The 16,517-nt window shown below is 35.3% G+C and overlaps 1 protein-coding gene across 1 annotated transcript; it reads right to left on the reverse strand.

Annotated features, from left to right (window-relative positions):
• Window positions 1–6,907: 6,907 nt before the first annotated feature.
• Window positions 6,908–16,077, reverse strand: LOC115966421 (zinc finger MYM-type protein 1-like). The gene is made up of 4 exons (XM_031085656.1): window positions 15,787–16,077; window positions 8,259–8,430; window positions 7,366–8,148; window positions 6,908–7,104 (listed from the first exon to the last, which is right to left on the reverse strand). Exons 1-4 carry the CDS (start codon window positions 16,075–16,077, stop codon window positions 6,908–6,910), a joined length of 1,443 nt encoding a protein of 480 aa, XP_030941516.1.
• Window positions 16,078–16,517: the final 440 nt, after the last annotated feature.

The raw sequence follows: 16,517 nt of genomic DNA on the forward strand, positions 1-16,517 counted from the left end.
GTTTAATGCTGCTACTCTCACGGTATGCCACATCGGTTGTCATGTCATTTTTTTTTCTTTTCTTTTTTAAAATATAATTTTTCCTACAATTTTGAAATAGTTTCTACAATTTTCAGTCCTATAAATGCAGCCCACTACTTATTTATTTACTTCCACTATTACGCTATAATAAATCTAGCCCACTACTTATTATTTACTTCCACTATCACCCTAAAATATATCTGTATAATTAATCCAGCCCACCTCTTATTTATTTAGTTCCACTATCAAGCCCAACCCAAAGTCTTTTCAGTTCAAATTTAGGGTTTTGTGTGAGCCTTTTCAGCTTAAAGGAAGAGAGAGAGAGAGAGAAAAAAAAAAAAAAAAAACATTGAAGCCTTTCAAGCTTTAGGGTTTTTTTTTTTTTTTTTTTTTTTTCAATTTTCTTATAATTGTTTTTGACATTTTTTTTTTTTTAATATTTACACTTCTCTAACATTTCTCTCTACCTTACCATTTTATTTCCCCACTTCTTCTTTAATCTTTCTCCCTTCCTTACCTTTTCATCTCGCCACTACCCTCTACATTAATATCATTCTTCCTCTTTCCATTCATCTTCCTTTATTTTTGTCTCTTCTTATTCACACCCTCTTGCTATAAATTTGTCACTATCTCTTCTATTCTATGCATAATTTTCCCTCACAAAAAAAAAAAAAGGTTCCCTCTCTCTCTCTAAATTTTTTGGTAGATTTTTTTTTATTTTTCTTGCATCTCTACTTTAGGTTGATAATATTTTATATTCTTTAAAACTCTATTTTGGGTTAATGTGATTTAGTTTTGTTTTTTAAATTGTTTTTTTTTTTTTTTTTTAAATTCTCTTTGATTGTTAAATGTTATCCTATTGCGTTCTAAAGAATTAAATATAGTATATAAAAATATAATATTATTCTATTACATAGCATGATTTGGATAATTTGATATTTATTCTGTTACATCGCATGATTTCTTATAGTGCTCAATTTAGATGTTAAACTATGAGACTTTACTAATTTTTGTTTATTTTCCAATCCTTTGTGGTGGACAAAGTACTCTTAATAGTTGTATTAGAAGTACTCTATAATGCCATTTATTTAAAGAAAAACAAAGTTTGGCCAAACGAAAATAATTGGATAGGTGATAAATTTTAACTTTTGTAATTTTTTTTTTATTATTATTTTATAACAATGCATGTATAGAAATTTAATTATTAGATTTTGCTAATAATTGTTTATTTGATAATATGTTTTGGGCGGCCGAAATTATAATTTCTACAAAGAAAATAACCTTAATAGATTATCAAAAACAAAATTTTATCCTAATATTGGTTCAATTAATCATTGTTAAGTTTTATTAATTTTTTTTAGTTTACATTTTTTTGGTGTTTTGGATTGTTCCTATATTACATTTATGATTTTTTTTATAATAAATATCTATATCTATATCTATATCATATCATATCATATACTATATATAATAGCAGAAGCTAAGAGAAAGTGGATTCCTACAATTAAGAAGACACTGACAAATAGGATAACTGCTTATCTAAAATTCAGACACATATAAATTAAAAAGCAATATATTATATTGTTTGGCAATGCTACGCACCGTTTAAAAGCCTCTTATTATAAATATAAAAAAAATAACCGGTTAATATTAAAAGATACACGGAAATAGAAATAGAGAGGCGATGAGGAAATGGGGAGAAAAAAAGAAAGAAAAAGAAAGATTACTACACGGTGAAAGGAGGAAGAGAGATTGTGAGAAAAGAGAGACAGAGAAATAGAGAGGCAGAGATAGAGAGACATCACCATAAGGGCGCCTTCCGTTTCTCCTATTCGGATACTTTCTTTTCGCTTCCTTTTCAATTTTCTTAACACCGATGCTTGCGATCCAAAGATAGAGAAGGAGGAAAAAATAAACCTTGCGATACAAAGTTGAGAAGGAGACAGACATTGAGAGAACTACCACCGGTAAGTTTTTCTTCTTTTCATTCTTTTCGAGATTTGGGTATGGGTATGAAATATGAATTAGTTTTGAGAAATTTGGTTGGATTGATTTTTATTTAGGAATATGGGTAACATTAGGTTTTGATTTGATTTTTTGAAATTTGGGGTTATATATGATTTAGGTTTGGAGAGGGCAAAAACAGAGAAATAAGAGAGAAGGAGAGAGTTCTCTTTCCCTCTTTAGACTTAGAGCACTGCTGCAAGCACATGGGGAAAGAAAAATCTATGGGCATCGACACCGTTAGGCTACATATCTACCACCATCAGATCGTTGGAACCAGCTCCGGTACGTTTTCCTTCATTTTTTTTTTTTTTTTTAGATTTGGGAATGAAACATTACTTTCTATTGAGTTTTTTTTTTTGTTGTATAGGTTTAGATTTGATATTGGTTTTGATATTTTTTTGTTTCGGGCTTTTGGGTTCTCCATGAAAATGTTTGTTTTCTCAAATTTTCAATTTTTTCCTTATTTTGGATTACAGAAATCACTAAGCCTTTCCCTGTTTTCTAATATCTGCGTTCATAGTTTTGTTTTTTTTTTTTTCCTTGGGGTTTTGATTTGGAAAACCGGTTTTGTTGTTGATTCATCACCAACAGAAAAACTTTTATCCCTATTGAAAAATATATGGGTTTAGTAGAAGGTAGGCACGGTTTTTTTTTTTTTTTTTTCCCCTTTTTTTCCCTATTCAATTACTGTTTCAAATTGTATAAAACTATTCCCTTTTTTGATTTGGGAAATTATGATTCATTCATTCATTCTGTTCTTTCTTTTCTGAATTTATTTGTATTAAGGAACTGTCATTTTGTATGTGAATGTTCTGCTTTATGAAATGGGCAGTACTTTTATGATTTCTTCTTTTCATTTTGCTTTGTTACAGTGTGAAACTTGGAAAAAATTTGTTTGTTTATATGTGAATTTGATTTGGTATTTCATGTTTACTATTAATTAAAGCCAAATTCTTCTTTATTTTATTTTATTTATGAATTCATGGTGTTGAATGGGAAGCCAAGTCCAAAGAAGAAGAAGAAATTGTCAATTCTTCGCCTTCATCGTATCTCTTATTTGGTGTTTTTACTTTTCTATTGATTTCAATATTTGTTTTATATTGAAATATTAAGTGCTTTTTCTTCTCTCTCTTTTACTATGGATTGCCTGCAATGCCATTAATTTTGTTACTGATAATAATTCCAATTTTTTTATCTTTATGGTTTCATACGTTTGAATCAATTTTCCCAGATTATCTCCTATTGAACAATCTCAAAATTGGGACTTCTTGCCAAGTGCCAAATCAAGTTCAAAGGTCTGCACTTCTCATTTTACAACACCTTTTTACCGTTTTGATCATTCTAGAATAGAGTTTTTACATTGTTAGTGGTATCCAATTGAGTTTTTTCTCTCACTACCCATTTCTACTTTGCAGTCTCTACTGATAGTGTTTTGCAAAACTTTTCAAAAGAACATAAACCATTTTGGCCCCCAAACTCTCCCTATAATGTTTTTTAAAGATAAGATTATCATCCTGTATAGTGATAAACTTTGTATATCCCACAAAAAAAAAAAAAAAATTAAATTAAATGGGCATTCAAAAAAAATAGGATGCATACAAATTTTTTTTGAACAAACTTACATTGGAGAGTTGGAGTTGACCATGAAAGGAGACCCATTTCTTGGTCTCTCTCTCTGACTCCTTAGTATTTGGCATCTAGACTCACTATTTAGTCTGGTTTTTCTTTCCTTCTTCTTCGTCCTTACTTCTTTGTCCCTTTTACAATTTTTTACTTATGAATCTCTAAGTCGAAGGTTTCTTTTTTCACGTTACAATTTGCTAGATTGCTCCAACTTCTACCACGTGTGGCTCACATGTTCTAGCCACCAACTATCACCCACTTCAATATATTTACTATTTTATTTGTTAATTTTACCATTTCATTAGTGTCTTTAGGACAATAACATTTCATTCGTTTTTTTCCAGTTTCCAAAAAGTGAATTTGACACTTGATGTGGTTTTCTTTGTTTGCTAGCAAAACACTTCTTGCTATTTATATCATCATTTTTTGCTCTGTACCCCACTATTTTTTTTTTTTTTGGAACTAACTTATTTTTGCCCCCTCCTATTACTAAAATAATTTTAATTATTGATAGATTTTGTAGCTATCTGAATTCTGGGCTGTACATGAAGCACTAACAAATGCAGAATCAAGGTTTGATTAGTCATGGTCCAAACCTTCATTTTCCAGATTAAAATTTTCACTGAACTGTTGCATTACTTTTTACAATTCAACCCATATTTTCAATGTTTTCTTAGGCTTCGTTTGCAGTATTTCTTTCATCTTTCTCTGCTGCAATTTAAAGTTGCTATGCTTTTTTTTTTTTTTTTTTTTTTTAGCAATCGGAAATAATGGCTGCAATTATATGGATTGCCCTCTTTGTAGTTTCACTAAGAAAAGTTAGGTATACAAAAATGCTCACCACAACCAAGAAAGAAAACCAAAAATCCATAAACTGATACCAAAGCAGTAGTAAAAGTGTTAAACTTGAAACTAAAATTCTATGAATAGTGGAGCTAAGCAAGATGTTTGGCACAGATGATGCACTTGTAGAGCAGTAAAATATAGGGAACACTAGTTACACATCACATGCATGACACAAAGAGAATAATTGATGCAACATGAAAATAGTTTGCAATCTCTGTTCTAATGGTTAAGAGATGTCATTTTTTGGTTTCACATGTTGTGCAAACCAAAAACTAGCTTAGCTAGATGTTGCATAGATCACTATTATCCATAGAAACATCACGCCAAGTTAAATTAAATTAAAAGGAGTAGATATATCATAGAGTCCAAAGAGAATAATTGCACATATCACTATTACCCATAGAAATCCTTGGGTAAAGTATAAGCAAAAACCAAATTTCGCTTATACCTGAGCTCACTAAATTCTATTTTAGAGCATTTTGGTTCTTAAGTTATATTTAAACTTAATTAATCTGTGCCTTGCTACTTTGTGTTTTGTTAGTTGGGCATGAAATATAGATGTGGTTTTGATCTTTGCAATATGTGTTGAGCATCAGAGTTATATCATTTTTGTGAAATGAAAGTCATGTTTTTCTCACCTCTAAGTTTAACTATTTGATCATCTAGGTGTTTCTTTTAAATATTATTAGATATTATTTTCATATACTTTAAATGAAAACATGACAAATATTAATGCCTAACTGATTAAAAAAATTTGTAGGTAATTATTGACTGTCATTCACATGGGCAACAAAGCTCTCCATCAACTTTGACATTACAAAAGTCACAAAGGAAATTATACCAAAAGGACATCCTAAAGGACTAGATGGATAACTTTCTTACATAATAGAAAAATAGTTGCTGAAATAGAAGACTTGGATGCACAAAAAATGCTTAAGAATTATGCACCAAGTTCTATTCTTCATACCCTTTTCTTATTTACTTAAATTTCTATTTTATTTCAGATTATGAGAGATTTAACTTTTTGTATTTAGGCTATGGTTTTGTAATCTGAGCATCCTAAGACTTTTATATCAACATGAATTTAAGTTTTGTAATATAAGTGATTCTAATTTTGAACTCAGTTATAATTGTAGATTGTAATTCATTTGTCTCTATTAGATTGCTGCATTGTTTAGTGCAGCCTTATTTTGGGAATACAAGATTGATGGAAATTGAGAATACTATGAGAGTATGCATTTTTATAGGTGCTACATTAAAAAGCTTCTAATTTCAAGTAATGAATCTCAGTCCTAATTTTAAGTACTGTGCTTGATTGTTGACCTTTTAGGTTTATATTATACAAATAACAACTAAAGGCCATGAACAAGGCAAATATTTGGAGTTGAGAAAATCAAAATGCAAACCATTACGAGAGATCGCCAACTTTTGGAAAACTAAATATCAGGAAACGTATTAATCTATTGTGCTTGGTCTCTTACTTTTTTCCTTTTTTGAAGTCCAAGTTGTTCTAGTATTGAGAAAGCTGTTAATCTATTAAATAAATAAAAAGGAATAGTATAATGTTAACATATATACAATTTTATCACAAATAGATCAAATTAATTGGTGACATGCAAAGCCAAGATTGTTAATGTTAACAACAGATGGGGTATTATTTTTGCTTGTCTTACATGCAACACAAAGGTCAAACCTATCAAAGGAGTTTTATGGTGTGAATGATATAAAGGTGAGCCTAAATTATAAAATGATCCCGCGCATTGCGCGGGTTAAAACGCTAGTGTCAATAAAGGAAAAAAAGGTGGCTAGTAGACAAAATTATTGTCATTGAAGACTAAAAGGGAAGAAGAAAAATTTAAAGAAGTCCCTTTTTTAGGGACGAATGTAGGATTTTAAGCCGGGGGGGGGGGGCCTGGAGATAAGCAAAAAAAAAATTTTCAAATACGCATCCATATAGTATTAATAAACTATCAACCAAAACAAATAGCCAAAAATCATTGTTTCTTAATATATTAAGATACAATCTACTAACAAAAACAAAAGATATGAAACACTATTGTTTCTTTATACAATCATCTATGAAAAGGGAACTCGACGCTCTTTCAAATCTTCAAAATCATCTACTATTGAATCCAAACTAAATGTCGAAGCTATATCCTTTTCAATGTATAACATCAAAGAGTCATTCAAAAAATCATCTTCCATTTTGTTTCGAAGTTCAGTTTTGACAAGTTTCATAGTTGAAAATGCTCGCTCTGTAGTAGCAGTAGAAACTGGAAGAGTAAGCACAAGTCTCACCATTCTATAAACAAGTTTGTAGTGTTCTGAATTTCCAGTTCTCACTAACCATTGAGACAACTCAGATAAAATTTTCAATTTTTTGAACTCTGGATCTTGGACTACATTATCCTCAAAAATGATAAACCTCCTTCTCCAACACTTTGTCATAATCTATGAAATCTTGTGGATAGAAATTCTTTACCAACAAACAAAGATCACTAATTCTGAAAGATTTTAATGCCTCTCGAGATTCTAAAGCTGAGCTACGCCTAAGTAACTCCATTGCATCTTCATTAAACCGATAATTTAGTTCCTGTAGTTGAGAATCTATTGTAGCATAAAAAATATTTACTCGATAATGATGCTCATTTGTAACGTTATCTTGTTGATTACAAGTTCAACCTTGCCTCGCAACATAACAAGCATTCATATCCAGGACATCAACGTAATGCTTCTCACAAAATGATATCACAGTGGAGAGTAAGCCATCCCATCCATCATCTCTAAATTTTTGGATAAGTGCTTTAGTAGATGAAACTAAATGCATGGCATTTAAAATGTCTTGAGATTGGCTTTGCAAAGCTTGACAAAGTTTATCAGTGATCTCCATAATTTCCTTCTCAAGATGCAAGATGAAGACAAATTCAAATGAAGTTAAACCATCATAAGCTGACTCTCCTTCTGCCCGATTTTCTCCATCAATTGCATTATCAATTATATTTTGTAAAACTTCAACAGTTGAACTAAACATCCTTAATAAGCTAGAAACTGATCTAAAATGTGAACTCCAACGTGTTTCTACAGGTCGTTGTAAAGTGCCAATTTGATTAAGTCCACTTCCAGTTTCAAGCTCTTCAAGATCAATCAAACGTGCTATTTCATTAGCATTGACAACTTTCAATTGCTCATTGCGCTTGCATGAAGCATGAACAATTTTGATCAGAAAAAGCAATGTAAGAAAAAAATGACTAATGGGAACAACTTGTTTTGATGCTTTTACTAATGCCAATTGTAAGCGATGTACAAAACAATGGATATAGTAAGCATATGGCCAATCATTCAAAATCAAAGCCTGTAATCCATTCCACATACCTCGCATGTTGCTTGCTCCATCATATCCTTGCCCTCGAATATTTTGTATATCTAAGCAATGTTGAGATAACAAAGAATAGATCCCCTTCTTTAAAGTCAAAGCTGCAGTGTCAACAACATGAATAAGCCCCAAAAAGCGTTCTTTCACAAAGCCTTCTGCATCAACATATCTAAAAACCACAGCCATTTGCTCTTTCATGGACTCATCACGAGCTTCATCAACTATTATGCAAAACTTTGCATCACCAATTTCTTCCCGAATGGCCTTCTTCACTTTGGCTGAGAAAACATGTAGAATTTCCTTTTGAATCCTAGGTGATGTGTAGGTTGCATTTTTAGAGCTTTTTCTATTATTTCAGCAACCTTCTCATTCCAAAAGGTCACAATACCCAATGATTCATGAAAGTTCCCACGATTTAATGAACTAAAAATTTCATCTCGACCTCTAAAAGCTATAGCTTGAAAGGCAAGATATCGGACAATAAAAATTGTGGCCTTCAGTTGCAACCGATTATTTGCAATTTGTTCAGTAGTGAAATGAGCAACTACTCTTTGCAAATGCTGCAATTGGTTCATCAAATCCTTACACATTTGCTCAGCAACTCTATGAGCTGAGTTAGGATCTTTTTCTATATGACCTTGAAAATAACAATCTTTGCCCCCAACCTTTTTCCAATTTCTAAATCCACCAACAAAGAATGTATTTTGTCCCACAACCACATTTGGATTATGAAAGACAAAGCAGGGTAGATAATAAGCCGCATCTATTGTAGGAGAATACTCAAGCCATTTTGAATTATTTCTATACCAAGAAGCTTGAAAGCTATGATTGCGCTTTCCACTTTTTTTGAATGTCTCTAAAGGAGGTTGGTGCAGACCTTTTTTAATGTAAGCCCATCGAATTTCATCACATTGATTAACATGATATTCCCATATTTATTTAAGTGTTCCGGGATCATAATCCAAAGAATCAAGGTCAATTCTTTGAAATTGTGTTTAAGAGATTGGAACATCTGCATTTTCCGGAATTGGAACATCCACATTTTCCGGAATTGGAATAGCAACATTAGTTGTTGGCAATTCCACATTGACTTCGGAAGAATTTGAAGTTGAACCTTTTCTTTTGAAAAAATCAAGCATTGTAGTTGATTTTTTCATGATCTACAAATAAAATAAAAATTATATAAGAATCACCGTTATTTTTTTAAATTTGTGTGACAATTTTTTATATTATATTATTTTTTTTCTTTTTATCTTTGGTTTTCCTTTAATGTCTTTGTGTTTGGAGTGCCTTTATTTATGTCTTTGTGTTGTCTCTTCCTTTATTTATGTTGTAAGGTTGAATTTATTCAACCATCTAATTGGCTTTATTCCGTACCAAATTTGCTTGTATTTCAGCATTTAGTTACCCTATATTTAGGTGGGTTTGATGTAAGGGTAGTGAGTGAGATAGAGTGAAGTTTGCTCAAGAGTGTGCAAGAAAATAGAGACTCGCGGCTTGGCCTCGAGGGTGACTCGCGGCTGCAAGCCGCCAGATGTAGCACACGTGCCAAGCATGCCGGAAGGTGAACAGTCATGCTAGCTGGAGCACTACAGGACAAAACAGGACAACTAGTCATACGGTTATCTCGCGACTGGATCTCGCGACTTAGTCAAGCCGCGAGTTCAAGCCGCGAGCCACCCCTGTTTTGTAAATCCTGACGTTTCACATTCCTCTCCCACTCCAGTATAAATACCCCTTTTACCCACAAATGTAAGAGAGTTTCCAGAGAGATTTTTGAGAGAGAAACCCTAAAGAAAAACAAGATTGATTCACCAACAATCTATACATTAGAGTCTCTTCAAATTCCTCAACTCCCTTCCTCTCTATTGTCAAATCCTTGAGAGACATTTTACCAAACCTTGTTCTCACCATTATCATCACTGTGAGAGAGCTGTTTGGATTTCTGGGAAGCAGTTAGGAAGGAACCAATCTTCATTGGTTGATGCTACGGTCTAGTAGCAAAATCCGGGAAGCTAGAAAAGAAAAAGGTTCGGCGCAACCTCGTTGGAGCAAGAAGCTTGGAGGGCTTAGGTGCATTGGGTAGATTAGGCTTGGAGGGTCTATTGCTGTCCTTGTATCTCAATTACATTTTCTAGTGGATTGTTTACCGCTTGGAGGGCGGCGGAGAGGTTTTACGCCGAGGGCTTCGGTTTCCTCTTCAATAACACATCGCGTGTTGTCTTTGTGTTTGCATCTTCCTTCCTCTCTATCTTTGCCTTTTTATTATCTACTGTGGGTTGTGATTTTAATTTGGCTTAGATAGTTTTACCAATTCCATATTATAGCTTATGTTAATTTTCCACACACTAGTTGTTTGACATAATGTTTGAATTGGTTAAGTTGTAATTTGGGGGTCTAAAAGTTTAAGGGTGTTTTTACACATAATTGAACTTTCATATGTCTTTTATGTCTTTTGTATCTTTGTGTTGTCTCTTGTCTCCATCTTCCTAATTCTGACCCACTAACCCAAATACCCAATGAATCCCACTACAGACAGTCAAGCACTACTAACAAAAACTTTTCTTAACTTTACCCTTTTTTTTTCCCTGTCACTTGTTTGTTGCCCAACAGCAACTCCATTTTTCCCTATTATTATGCCCGGTCAACAAAGAAAAAACTATCTGACTATCACTACAAACTCTATTCTCTCTATCTATCTCTTTTATCTATATAATGCAAGAGTCATAAAGCCAAAAAGCCAAAAAAAAAAAAAAAAAAAAAAAAACACCACAGGCAGCAACTGCAGCATAGATTTAATTCACATTTCACAATCACCAAATCAGCTCAGTTCAACACTATTCACTCATCAGTAAAAACACAAACATGAAACATAGAAACACCACAAGTCAAGTCCACAAGGCACAAGATTGTCATATCACAAGGTTTTGAAATTTGAAGGAAAATATAAGAGTAAATATCTGTGAAATGTGAAGGCTCGAAGCTGGGCTGGCTAGGCAGATTGGGCAACGGCAACCGTCGATGGTGGCAGCAAGTGGATCTCGTCTCGTATGGCAGCGTGGGTCTCACTTGAAGCTGGGTTCGCACTTTCTCGCTCTCTGTCTCTCTCCGTCACGGTGACACCGACACGGGCCTCTGAATCTAATCAAGATCACTGTACTCTCTATCTCCGTCTCGCAGCTCTCGCCTCTCAGTCTCTCACTTTCCTTTCTTTTTTTTTTTTCCTTTGTTTTTTGCTTTCTCTGTTTGGTTTTGGACTGTTGAGAGCTGAGTGTTTTTTTTTTTTTTTTTAAGATTGACATGGCCTGGGTTATGGGCTAGGGGAAGGGGGTTCATGATTTTGGAGGGGGGCTGGAGCAAAAATCTCAAGGGGACCCAAGCCCTCTTTTATTTTTTTTGGGAAAATTTTACTTGCTAATTTTTTTTTTTTTTTTTTTTTTTTGGGCCCAGGGGGGGCCCGAGCCCCCTTAGCCTTCTACTTGGGTCCGTCCTTGCTTTTTGTCCCAACTTTGCATGGGAACATTGACAAGGCTATTTCAGAAAATTACTCTATTCTCATTTAACGAATGGTGCTATATATGAAAATTGTGGAAATTGTTTTTCACAAACTTACTAATACTATATATATATATATATATATATATATATATATCATTCGTATACCTTACCTATTTCACATTTTAAATATAGATATCGATCAAAAATATATATAATATTGTACATAAAATTATGAACTTTGTAGGTATGAAATGTACATTAACGACTGTGAAAAATCAATTACATAAAATTTAAAATCTTATTCAAAACAAGCTTACTTCTTTCCGGTTCAATTTCCTTGGCTTGCCAACCTTTTATTTCCAACGCATCCCATGTAGGCCATTGTATCAGGAACTTGCAGTATAGACGTTAATTTCTATTCAGGAATATATTTGTAGTATTTTTCTTCAACTTTACTTTGACATGTAATGCCTTAATTAGCTTCTTCTAAGTTCACGTGGCTCCCATTTAAACTATGGAAAATGAGGTCGAGCTATCTCAAAACAACTTCCATATGATATATTACAAGAAAATTGTACTCATCATTACTTCATGAGTAACACTTTTTGAGCTTTTGGGACTTACGTTAATTGGATATCAATTTCCAAGAAAGGAAGAACTTTTGAAATTGAGGAAGCCTTATGTTTTGGCATATTGAGAACTATCTCATCAGTGGTTTTTCATTACATCTTACTTGAAGTCTTCAAGTAAGATGTAATGAAAAAGCACTGATGAGATAGTTCTCAAGTTGAAGATGAAGCCAATGATTCCAAAAGATCCATCAAATAGAAATTTACATACCAGGTATGAATGCTTCCTATATCTAGCTGATAATTATATTTAAATGGTATTACATGTATACCAAATAGAATATGAATTGAATAAAATCATTAATTGTGAACTATTTTTAAGTGTCTACAAAAAAAAATATATATATATATATATATATATATATTTATATAATATGTCATCAATGTGAACATGACAAGTAACTTATTAACTTCGACGCAAAACATATAAAGGAAAAGCTCCTATTATATTAATATAATTTGCAATTATTTGTATACATTTTAAATAAAATTTAATTAAGTAATATTTTGTTCTTTCACTGCATCTTCCTTGAATCCTCTCAGCAATTTCATTCTTCAAGCATACACAATTTTTTTTTTTGATACGCAGCATACACAAATTTTAAGCTATATTATAATGCGTTATTTACTCACTTTTTCTACAAGCCCTAAACTCCGAACTATACCCCTTCATAGAAAGAAACTTGAAATGTACATCCTAATTTCTTGATTAAAAAAAAATGTTCTTTTCGAAGAAAACTCTCTTTAACATGGTAAAGGAGGTGATACTTATGTTTTTTAATTTTTATTTTAAGAGTAATGTTACATCCATAATATTTTGACAGTAAATCTTAGATAGCAAGATGTTACAAGTTTTAAACTGAGCTTATCGCTGACATTACTTTTTCATCTATCAATAACAATTTATCATTTAAGATTTTTTGTGAAATTAATGTGAATATGTTACAGATGTAGCATTTCTCCTATATTATATCTAGGTTTGTTATTAGATTGCGATAAAGCTAATTGAAGTTCAGCACAACCCAATGTTTTTCTTCTTGTGGTGGCTAAGCACAAAGTGTGCTATGATGTGGAAGATGTAAACAAGCCCCTAAGTAGGCTTAAACAAGTGTCCCGCATATAAAGTAGCGGACCTCAAAGCTGAAAAAGTTGATTTGTACCTTTGCGGTCTTCCTGGGATTTGCTTTGGCATGATTTACCAAGAATTTGTGTGATGTTGGCATGCAATTGATATTGTAAAATGTCAAACACGTAATCCAAAACTCAGGCTTACTTCCTCTGATTTTCTTTTTGGAAAGCTATACTTTAATTTGGTTTGACTTGATGCGCAAATACATCGTAAGGGTGATTGAGAAGTGAAGAGGGTAAAATATGGCTTGACGGGCCTGACGGATCCGATTCCATGGGCCAACGAGGAGCTGGCCCAATGTTCACTAAAGACCATCGTTGGTAGATATAGTAAAAGCTGTGGATGTAGAATCCTTGCTGCTCACACCAAACTCACCCCAGAATTCCAAAATAGGAATCCTAGCGCAAAGGGGATTCTAGAAGATACGTGTGCCGAAGGAAGATCTTCTCTACAAGGAAAGATCTTGCTCACCACGTTTGGAAATATTCAAGTAGAGTCCTATAAGGAAAAGACTTCAACGCCGAGGAAGGGAGGCCAACCTTCTACTACTATAAAAACCCTAATACCCTCACAAATCAAGGTATGCATAATTTACCCTCTCTAGCACTCTAGAGTTGTGAGAATAATTCTAACTTGACCTTCGGAGGGTATTTGACTGGCACCACACCGGTGCTCTCTGAGGTCTTCTATTATTTTGTTGTGTAGGTCTATTTTGAGTGTGCGAGTGCTGTGTGACCTATTGGTGATTTTTTGGCATCATCAGTTGGCGCCGTCTGTGGGAAACGTATGGGTTTAAGGCACATTACCGCTTCCCGGACAAAAGAGTTGCATGGTGCTCACTCGCTCAATGGCGACCACTAATGACGTTCAAGAAGAAGAACCCCCCACAACTGCACTTGAGAAGTAGGTTAAGACGCTTGCCACAACCATGGAGCGCCTCACCAAACAAAACCGCGAACTGAAGGAGCAGCTGAACTAGAAAAACGCGGCACCAAATAACTAGGGAGCAGATCAAGAAGGAACCAATGCTGAAAGGAGGAATCAAGAGGGACCACAGGCCAGCAACGCCTCAAGCAAACCAGAGCGACAAAACACGAGCCTTCCCTCTCTTGTGGATATGGCTCCACCACCTATTATCGCGGAGATGAAGGCGATAAAGGAATAAATGGAAGTAATGATGAACGCTCTCAAGGGATAAGTGTCCAGTGACCTTGACGACCTTGTCAACTGGATTGACTCGCCATTCACCACTGCTGTCAACTCCTTCCCCCTACTGAGTAAGTTCTGCATGCCACATATGGATAGTTATGACGGAGTTAAGGACCCTCTAGACCACCTAGAGACCTTTAAGACCTTGATGCACCTTCAAGGAGTAGCAGACGCAATAATGTGTAGGGCCTTCCCTACAACGCTAAAGGGTACGGCAAGGATTTGGTTCAGCCGGCTAGCATCCAACTCCATCAGCACCTTCAAGGAGCTAAGTGCTCAATTTATTGCGCATAGCGAGAGGAGGAAACGTTAAGTGCCTACATATCCCGCTTGAATAAGGAGGCACTCTCGATCGACGAAACCGATGACAAGATACTTGTAGCAGCATTCACGAATAGGCTGAAGGAGGGTAAGTTTTTGTTCTCCTTGTACAAAAACGACCCGAAGACCATGTCAGAGGTGCTTTACAGGGCCACCAAGTATATGAACGCTGAAGACGCGCTGTTGGCCTGAGAAGAAAGGCCCAAGAAAAGAGAAAGGCAAGAAGACACCCGACATGACCAAGGTCGGAAAAAAGGAAGGGTAGGAGACCGAAGGGAGGAAAGATGCCTTAAGCCCCTAGGGGGAAGATTCACAAGCTTCACCCCATTGACCGCCCTAATAGATCAAGTCCTAATGCAAACCAAGAATGAGGGGGCTCTGACGTTCCCTGGAAAGCTGAAGAGTGATCCCAACAAACGATCTAAGGACAAATATTGTCGCTTCCACCGTGACTATGGTCACGACATAGCCGATTGCTATGACTTGAAGCAGTAAATTGAAGCCCTTATCAGACAAGGAAAACTACAAAGGTTTGTCAGCAAGGAGAGAACAGAACCACCCCCACAAGAACAACACCTTCGACGAGAGAATGAGCAACCAAGACCCCCCATAGGGGACATAAGGATGATAGTGGGAGGAGCAGCTGCAGCTGGTCCTCAAAAAAGGCTCGTAAAACTTACCACAGGATGGTACAAAATGTTCAGCTGAAGGGTACCGTGCCGAAGATATCATGAAGAGAAGGCCCCATTATCAGATTCTTAGAAGAGGATGCGCGATGTTTGCACCATCCACATGACGATGCATTCATCGTCAACATGTGGGTAGGAGACTACAACATGCACTAGGTGTTGGTCGATAACGGTAGCTCAACAGATATCCTATACTATCTGGCGTTCCAGCAAATGAGAATTGATAAGGAATGATTAATTCCAACAAACGCCCCGCTCGTTGGCTTCGGAGGAAGCCAGGTATTCCCCTTGGGCACGGTCATATTATCCGTGACGGTAGGTGATTACCCCCAACAAATCACCAAGGACGTAACGTTCCTAGTGGTCGATTGCTCGTCTATCTACAACGCTATCCTCGAATAACCCATGCTCAACTCGTGGAAGGTGGTAACTTCAACTTACCACCTGATGATCAAATTCAGTACTGATTATGGAGTAGGAGAGATGTGCGAAAGTCAAATGGCCACGTGAGAATGCTATGTAGCCATGATGGAGATGGAAGATCAGGTCCAGGCCTTGAATAGAGAAGAACAACAAACGGTGACGGAGCCGATTGAGAAACTGGAGGAGATAACTCTTGACAACTCTAATCCAGACTGAACAACGAAGATTGGAACGCTCGTTAACCCCGAAATCTGTCAAGAGATCATAACTTTTCTCAGGAGCAATTGAGACGTATTCGGTTGGAGTCATGACGACATGCCAGGAATAAACCCTTCAGTCATGGTACACAAGTTGAATGTATCGCCCTCCTTTTCTCCTGTTTGACAGAAGAAGAGAGTGTTCGCCCCGGAACGAGATCAAGCTATAGTAGAAGAAGTCCGCAAACTACAGAAGAGGAGCTTTATTAGGGAAGTTTATTACCCTGATTGGCTGGCAAACGTAGTAATGGTTAAAAAAGCGAGTGGAAAGTGGAGGATGTGCGTGGACTTCAACGATCCTAACAAAGCGTGCCCTAAAGATAGCTATCCCTTCCCAAGGGTTGACGTCCTCGTAGACTCAACGGCTCGATACCAGCTACTAAGCTTCATGGAGGCTTTCTCAGGTTACAACCAAATCTGAATGCAAGAAGCTGATTAGGAGAAAACTTCGTTCGTGACCAGTCAAGGCCTCTTCTGCTACAAAGTAATGCC

Source organism: Quercus lobata, chromosome 11 (genome assembly GCF_001633185.2).
Source record: "Quercus lobata isolate SW786 chromosome 11, ValleyOak3.0 Primary Assembly, whole genome shotgun sequence".
In the NCBI taxonomy this organism is placed as follows: domain Eukaryota; kingdom Viridiplantae; phylum Streptophyta; class Magnoliopsida; order Fagales; family Fagaceae; genus Quercus; species Quercus lobata.